Source organism: Quercus lobata, chromosome 2 (genome assembly GCF_001633185.2).
Source record: "Quercus lobata isolate SW786 chromosome 2, ValleyOak3.0 Primary Assembly, whole genome shotgun sequence".
In the NCBI taxonomy this organism is placed as follows: domain Eukaryota; kingdom Viridiplantae; phylum Streptophyta; class Magnoliopsida; order Fagales; family Fagaceae; genus Quercus; species Quercus lobata.
In genome coordinates, this window is record NC_044905.1 from 19,802,676 (window position 1) to 19,812,181 (window position 9,506).

General features: G+C 33.1%; 1 protein-coding gene across 1 annotated transcript; it reads right to left on the reverse strand.

Moving 5' to 3' along the window:
• Nucleotides 1–384: 384 nt before the first annotated feature.
• Nucleotides 385–1,818, reverse strand: LOC115960812 (class V chitinase CHIT5a-like). Its single transcript, XM_031079807.1, is given in 2 exon segments — nt 385–1,589; nt 1,680–1,818. Coding segments are annotated over 2 exon segments (1,344 nt in total).
• Nucleotides 1,819–9,506: the final 7,688 nt, after the last annotated feature.

The window sequence follows — 9,506 nt, forward strand, 5'->3', positions numbered from 1 at the left end:
ATATTTTTCTCTTGATATCGATCAATCATCAATTCCCCCATGCACTCGAAGCTGCCAGACAATTAAAGAGAAACATATTAGTTTAAATAAATCAAAACTACAAGAGTAACAAAATTGTTCATAAATTACATTCTCATTGGTGTGGTGGCATTTACAAATGCTACTCAAATTTCTTAACCAATCAAATGAGTAATTTTATGGATAATACACATTCTATTACATAACTTTTACAAACTAATAACATGTCACTTTTTGTTATTAAAAATTCATTAATCACATTCATTACCAAATTTAGTATGGAAATCTTATGTGGTAGAATTGTATCTTTAGCATTTTCTTAATTAAACTTGTGGAAATAAATGAATGAAAAAACAAAAAAATTAGTCATTTCAAAACAAGTTTACCTCGACTTGAGATGGCCCAATCCTTATCCTTGCCAAGGGCCCAAAAGAAATATCCACCCAACTTCCGAGATCGTGCAAACTAGACCTTCATCGTTATCGACTAGACATCATCGTACCCGATCCAATAGTCTCCCACGTAAGAATAATACGACATAGTTTCAGTGTCAAATACAATGGTAGTTTTATTCTTATTGTTGAAATCAAGTATTTGATAATAATCCAACACACCATCAACTCCGGGCCCCACTCCTATTGCGGGTGCTCTGATACCATTAACTTCCAGGTCTTGGAGCTTCCATGTGTTTCCATACAAAGGTGGCCCCATAACAAGCTTATGGGATGGTACACCAGCTTGGATCCACGACCCGATTCCAAAATATGTAGTAATATTACTCTTAGGATCGTATAGTGCTGAACGCTCTCCAGTTAACTTATCCCCCTTTCCATGATAATCAAAACACATTGGACTAACCCAATCTAGGTATTTATGTATAGCCTGAATTGGGTATGAATATGGTTGAGGCTCACCAAAAATAAATTTTGAAGCAAAATATACAGCAGACATTAAAAGTAGGCGTGGTTTTCCACAAATCAAAGCTTCATTGACTAGGGCTTCATGCCATTGCTTGTATAACAAGCCAAGGTTGAACATGTCTGTGTCATTTACAGGGAATTCCCAATCAAGATCAACACCATCAAACCCATACTTTCTAGCTATCTCTATAGTAGATTTGATGAAAATTTTACGTGTGGCATCACTACTAACCATTTTAGAGAACACAGTTGGGTCACTAGCACCTCCTCCTATGGATAATAAGGTTTTGACAAGTGGGGTTTTCGCATGGAGCGTACCAATGAACTGGGGGATCTTTATTTGGTCAAATTGGGACACATTGAGTTTATATGTAGTTGGGTCAAGTAAGAGGAATGCATGGTAAATATGGGTGAAGTATGAGGTATTAATGGAGGATACTGGGAATGAATCAGATGATGGCCAATAGGCAGCCTTGATCCATTTAGATGGATAGGGAACTGGGCTTAGTGTTGGTGATACAGGCTTCAAAGGGCTGGATTTTGGAGCAGGTGCACGCGGGTAGGGCATGATTGGTGAAGAAGGAGAAGTGTGTTCTTGTTTAGGACCCGGACCAGGATGATAGGAAGGAGAAATGGGTTCTTGTTTAGGACCTGGACCCAGATGATAGGAAGGAGAAGTGGGTATTTATTTAGGACCTGGACTAGGATGGTAGGATGGTGAAATGGGTTCGTGTTTAGAACCTGGACCTGGATGATAGGAAGGAGAAGTGAGTTCTTGCTTAGGAGAAGTGGGTTCTTGTTTAGGACCTGAACCCGGACGACAGGATGATGAAGTAGGTACTGGGGAATTATGATGAGGAGCCGGAATTTTTGGGGGCATTGCTGTGGAGTTTGACTCACAACGTTTTATGATTGTGTAAAAGATCACAAGAATTTGAAGGAATGTGAATTTTAGGCTAGCCATGGTTTGGGATTCAGAGCTAGGAAATAAATGTGAAGGTGATGGCTAAGGTCAATTTAAGATGTACGGATATATATATATATATATATATATACACACACATATGTAATATAAAGATATGGTAGCATTGAAATTTACGTTGCATAGCTGTTTTGTTTGGAGGGTTGTGTTTTGGGGGGGTTATGTTTAAAACTTTTCTTGTTAACGTTTTGAAGTTTGAACTTAATCTTGGGGACATTAGGAGTGCTGGACAAGGAAAATATCAAGCACATGCGGCTATGTACAAACGAGAGTCTAGAAGGCCTGACTGGAATTATTCAACATGGACACGAGAGCCTAAGGGTCCGTTTGGATACAGTTGAAAACTGAAAACTGAAATTAAAAACTGAAAAACACGGTAGCAAAATAAATTTTAAATGTGTAAATAGTACTGTGGGACCCATTTGTAATAAAAAAGTTGTTGAAAAGTGAAATTTGTGAGTCCATAAACAGTACACGATGTGCACTAATTGGTCCAAAAAAATTTGAAAAGTCAAAGTTTGTGGCTACTGTTCATTGAACAGTGCATGAACAGTAGCCACAATCTGAAAAAACGCGTGAAAAAAAAAAAAAAAAAAAAAAAAAAAACAAAACAAAACGCAGACGCATAGTAATTTTCATTGTCTATTTTTGAGAAAGTGATATTTCAAGGGAATTGAATAGGATTTATAGACGAGTAAATTAGTAATGTTATAGACATTCCGATTTCCGACTTTCTCACACCTTCTTATTTGTGCAAGTGTGAAAAAACCACTATATATTTATATATGTATAGGGAAAATTTTATTACCTCCTCCCTTTGAAATTGTGTTTTAAAATATGATTTCAACCCATGAAGTAGTGTGTGCATAGTAAGTGTACAATAATGAGTGTGTGATCATCATTACCGATCTATATAATATCTATAACTAAATCGTAGCATTTATTATTACTACGCTGCTTTTGAGCCACGTTAGTGTAGCATTTCAGGTCCATTTATGTCCAATTTTGTTATTTTGGTCTACTTCGGTCCATTCTGTCTAATATGGTATATTCAGTCCACTTCTCTAATTTTGCCCATTCAGTCGACTTTAGTCCAAATCGGTCCACCTTAGTCCATTTTGTCCAATTTTGTCCATTCAGTCTACTTCGCTCTACTTCTACCCATTTAGTCCACTTTAGCCCAAATTGGTCCATTTGGTTCACTTTGGTTTATTTGGTCTGTTTTGGACTAACTGGGCCTTAAATTGATTTTTTTGTAGGTTACCTTTTTATTTTTGGGCTCAAAATATTTATTTATGTATTCTTAATTTTTTGTTTCAAAAGTATGAAATTTTATTCTATTTCGGCCTATATCTTTTAATTTTGGGCAAAAAAGTACAAACAAAATAAGTATTAGAAATTAGAGATATGAGTCATAAAAAATAATAAAAATTATATATATATATATATATATATTCAAAATATTATCTTAAAATTCAAGTTTCATTGCGGTTTGAAGATGATAGAGACATGTAACAAAAAACAAAGCCAATAGAGGAGGCTACTAATTAAGGTAGTCTATGATACTCATCCAAGATGGTTGTTGTTGCGTGACAAGGAGGAAAGTCAAAGACTGGATGTGAAATAAAAATTTGCATGCCCATTAAGGTTGCGTTGGATTGGGCGTTTTCTGCCCAATCCTGCGTTTGCGTTTTTCCAAAACGTTGTTTTTTTTTTTTGTTTTTTTTTTTTTCACGCGTTTTGGGGCGTTTTGGGTGTTGCGGTTTGTTTGCACTGCACTATTCAATGAACAGTAGCCGCAAACTTTGACTTTTCAAATTTTTTTGGACCAATCACAACACATCGTGTACTGTTCACGGACCCACAAATTTCACTTTTCAGCAACTTTTTCATTAAAAATGGGTCCCACGATACTATTTACACATTTAAAAATTATTTCGCTACAGTGTTTTTCAGTTTTCAGTTTCAGTTTTCAGCTGTATCCAAACGGACCCTTAATGTATTTGAAATTGCCAAGATCCTCATGTCAGAAGAGATTAGATCTGAGAATGACGCATATATATGAAGTTGTCAAGATAGTAATATCTATGATAAGGAATAGATTAGGACGACCCTGTAAAGTGGCAAGTAGTGATGGTGAAAAAAAGAACCTTAAATTTTTCCACAATAAAGAATAGACTAGGATGAGCCTAAAAAGCGATTGCTAGCAATGGTGTAACAAGGAATCTAAATTCAATGATGAAAGATATAAATTAATGGAAGCCACAGAAGCTTAGTTTAGATACCATAATAAAAAAGATAAAACATAACTTTGATACTATGTTAAAAAAATATGATATATAGCTTTGAAATCAAGATAAGATCTTCGAAAAAGAAAATAAAGAAGTTAGAGATAGAAAGAAAGAAAAAGAGAAACAACATAGGAAATCAATGATTTAATGTGGTTTGGTTTCAAAGCCTTGCATCTACCATGTATGAAAAGTATTTAATTAATGGCTACAACTTTAGGATTAAGCTTTGTACTTTACAACATGCCCATTAAACCGTGTTTATAGTATACTAAGTCTTAAATAAATATAAGGTTAAAATACTTATACTACAAGTAGGATTATGATATTTTTTTGTTCGCATTCGAATAAGGTTAAATACAATCAATTATGGTAGAACCATATAATAGATTTAGAGCCTTGATTAAGATTGAATCTTGATTAAGGTTAGTTTCAAATGTACTAGCCGTGAGAATAATGCAAATGTTTTTAAGCAAGTCAAGGAGTGGTATAGGTGTTAAAATATCTATGGTATAACTTTTTCTTAGGTGATCCATATTATAACTAGGTTACTTGAGAAGGAAGCAGCCACATGGGCTGACTTTTGATGTAAATCATGTATGTATGTTTTAAGATAAATTATGACTCCATCCTATCGTTGCACTATCGTTTTCATGAGATACAACCTTATCTTTTGGGTTTGAAACTGTTTCATTTGGAAGTGTACACCTACCCACTTCATATCTGAATTTAATTTCCATAAAAAAGTTCTTAGTTTTTACACTTTGAATATAGATACCCAAAGCGTTGACATCAAGGGTTTTTATTTATTTATTTTTTATCTATTTAAAGATTGTGGCTTAATTAGGATTATCATCACCTTTTTAGAATGTCCTCGTATCAGATTGGTGGAGACAAGTCACAACTGTTTATCGTTATAGCATGATTCAATGGGTTCGCTGGAAGAATTACGTCTTGGGCGGTCGGTGTATCTCATAACACAAATCTCCCTCATAATGTGTGAATCTTATAAAATAATTTTTTATCGGTGTAATGTCTTTGTACCTACACTTATAGAAAATATACTAAGGCTACGTTTGGATTCGGCTGAAACGTTTGCATTTGTGTTTTTCCATTTTTTTTTTTTCACGCGTTTTTGAGACTTGCGGTTACTGTTCATGTACTGTTCAATGAACAGTAACCACAAAGTTGGACTTTTTAAACTTTTTTCGGCCAATTAGTACTCATCGTGTACTGTTTATAGACCCACAAATTTCACTTTTCAGCAACTTTTTCATTAAAAATGGATTTCACGGTATTATTTACACATTTAAAAATTATTTTGCTATAGTATTTTTTAGTTTTCAGCTGTATTCAAACGGACCCTAAGTTTCTTTTTCAATTGAAAAATTTTATAAACACAAAAAAAATTAACAACAAATTTGACACATGTTGATGTGGTAGATTGTTAGTGGTAGGTTAAAAAAATAATATTAGTGATAGATTCAGATGATAAGCAATACAAGCTTGTCACAACAATATTTATAAAAAAATATTGTCAATTTTTTTGTGTGTATAACATTGTTCTTTTTAATTGGCTGAACGCTATCCCCAATCATATTTGTATCTTTCATTCATCATCTGGTTTGTTGGTAATTTATTTGACAAATTTCTATTTGTTTTATATAGAGATTCTATTATTGTTCTTATTCATAATATCTTTGTTTGTGCTCTTTATGATGATTAGATTTGTTTGTGTTGTTGTTTACATAGTCACAAAAATAAATAAATTTCCTGCAATATAACCCAACACAAATGGGGTTTGAACAAGTAGTAATAAGGTTAGGGTTTCCTTATTAAGTATTATAATATGAGTGAAGGCCAACCATTGGCTAGATAGACTTTGATGCCTAACATTTTCTTAAGTTTGTACCCTAACTCCTAACTCAGTCCAAGTCTGTTAGACCTTTGTAAATGGAGTTCTAAGTGATTCCTAGCTCACAAAATAGGGTGGCGACTCCCTTCTCTACCCTAACCTTGAGTTAGCGGCATACTCTTGAATTCATGTGTAGAATGGACCCACAGTCCCACACCGAACCCAATCTCGCTTCACAACGGTAACCATTTTTAATCATTGATCTTAGCTTAGATTAGTTTAGGTAGGTCCTTTTATCTAGCAATGTTAGGCATTTCAATTCTTATTTTTGAATAAACAATTTGGCAATTCGAAGAAATAAAAATGTTTTATCAATCCATGCCCGTCGTATGATGATTATGTTTATGATGATGGAGTCGTGCCTGTGAAAGGTTGCTTACATGCCTTCCTTATGATAACTGTGATTTTTTTTTCTTTGTGGCACTTTTTTTTTAGAAGGATCAACCTTCTACATTGTTTCGGTTATGGTGACACCAAATTGTGCTGCCTTTAACTTTTGTTTGGAGTGCACTTTCGAGTTTTCAATCTTACAGTTTTTTTTCCTTGGTTATTGATTCATGTCCCTTGGGTTGGGCCAGCACAGATTGCCTTACTCGGACTGAACCCTTGGGCAGTTCTTGGACTTGCTTAAAAGTACAATATTATACTTATTACGTGTATTTTTCTTTTGTAAAAGATTAAAATTAATCAGTTAAGAATGTAGACATGCAACCAAGATAATCCAAGGTCAAGATCAATTGAGATGTAGTTTTTAAAGCAATTAACAAGTCAAAGATGTGTGGAAATATAAAAGGTAAGAGAAAAATTTGTTCAAGGCAAAGTTGGAAAAAATCCTGATAAGAAAATATTCTAATTAGTCTTGATATTTTGGCCACATCTCTTTACTCATTCTTGCAGATGTGAAAGGAATACTCTAAGATCTCGAACTTTTTAGTTTTCCAACACTTCACATAATCGACCGTTTTCAAGGTAAAAAATGATCTAGAAGTTGACTTACTGTTGAAAAACAAGAATTGACATTTTTCTTCTTCTTTGGGAGCATATGTTTTAGAGTTTTGGAGGTAATAAATATTAAGAGGATACGATGATAGCCACGTTTTTGGTTTCTAGAAAACCTTATTTTTCATCAATTTTTAAGAAATTTTCTTTTCTGTAGAAACTAAAGAAACTAAGTTAGGGTTAGAAGTGAATTCCCAATATTTTATGTTATCCACTTATCAATCTAAGCATGTTTTTAAAAACGTTTTGATTATTGAAATCAATTGTTCTCTTTTCATAATTGTTTTGTTAGATTGATGTTTAGTTTATAATTCTTTCATAAGTCTATTCTTGGATCTTCTTATTGTTGGAATATGGTTTTATAATCTCTTTAGCAAAACACGGTAATTTTTATATATATATTACTTTTGCTATAGTATTGCCTCCAAGATATGCAATGTTCTAGGGTTTTCTTAACAAAGTTATTCTCTTCTAGACTAAATTGTTAAAACAATTGATTTGTAGAATCCACCAAAGAGAGTGTTAATAATAAAATTTATTTCTAACTCTTCTAATAGGATAGTTCATGTGTTTATTTACCTGATTTTGGAAGAAACTTGGATTTGGAGTGGATGCTTAACAATATTGGTGGACAAACCATGATATCCTAGTGATTTTAATTATTGAAATTTACCAAACTTTATTTGTGCTAGTTTCAATCATTTTTTCTATATATTCTTGGTTTTTTTTGACGTGTTCTTGTTTTTCTTTTCTCGGTGAAACGACAACTTTAGCTACACTATAATTTCATTCTTAAAATTGAACTACATCACTAACCAATCGTATTAGTAAAGACTTGAGCATTTAACACATATATTTTTGTGAATAAATAAAACAATTTATTAGTCTTCATATTCACACAAAAAAGAGAGAAGTATTATGTCTACAATATTTTCACAACACTTTCATAACAAATATTATGTGGTAGGTTGTTATTGGTAGATAAAAAATTAATTCAATTATGGATTTAAATTAGAATTAGTAACAACTTACTATTTAAGGTTTATTGTGAAAATATTGTAGACGAAGCAAAAAAAAAAAAAAAAAAAAAAAAAAAAAAAAAAAAAAACCGTATTTATCAATACATAACCTCATAGCCCTTTAAAAATTATGAGTTATGTTATGGGTCACATAATTTGTTTACACCCTCAATTGTAAAATGTTGCCTTTTATTTTTTTCACCCTCAACTAAAAGAAAAGAATTTTTGAAAATGAAAAAGTTAGAGAAGTGAAGTAATTAAAAAAAAGGGGTTTTTCTTTTTTTCTTTTTCATGAATAAATAGACTTCTGAGAAGAAGAAAGAGGCGAGTAGGGGCCTGGACCATTTCGATCCTCAAGAGAGGAGATGAGAAATGGACTTGTCCAATTACAAAAAGTAGCCCGACCGATTAAATTATATGGGTTAGATGAACAAAAGAAAGTCCCAACTCCCAACAATAAAAGGGTTTATAAAGCACACAAAAGGAAGAAAAAAAGAGAAGGTAGGCAAAGATAAAGTAGATAGAAAGATATGGTTTAACCAAACAGAATAGTGAATATACATGCCCAACTTGGCCTTTATCATGAGTCTGACTTGTCACGATGAGAGAGAGAGAGAGAGTAGTGAGGTCTCTGTCTGTGTATAACATGGTTTTTAGTGTGCTTAGAAGAAGAGGGAACATTGAGAGTTGTCTTCTTTCGAGTAGTCCACATCTAAATACATCTTTATGTAGGGAAGTGATAGTACCTCGTGGCTTTTCTTTTTTTGGGGCTTTGAAATGGGAAAAATTGAGACTTTATGGAGACAGACAGATCTGTTAAAGTGATTTGGTTTAATTTGATTACATTAACAAATGGTACATGGAATCAGAAGTTAAGTGTTTATATTGCCCACGCCAATAAAAGCAAAATGCCAAAGTCCACTCCGGCGCATTTTCTTTTTCCTAACAAACCTTTGTATGTGGGGTTGGGATTGGGTAAGAGAAAATTAGCAAAATTTCGGAATATGCTCATTTTAATAATAACACTAATTATTGTTGCACACGCTGAGTTGTGTATTGTCGTACACATTATAGCTGAGTTGTGTATTGTTGTACACATTGTAGCTAAAATTGTATACACGATTTTAGTCATGTTTGTAAAATGGTGAAATTTAAAACACGATTGCATAATTATAAATAGAATCGTATTTTCAATTACGTGTCCCGCACATACACACTGTGTAACTATCACCAATCTTTTCATAATATTAATAACATAAGACTAAAGATTCTACTATCCTAAGGGTTAACTTTGGAGATTTGATCTTGTTAGATTAATAATGCAGCATAATATAGCACTATCATGGCAGAAGAGGGACTCCACAT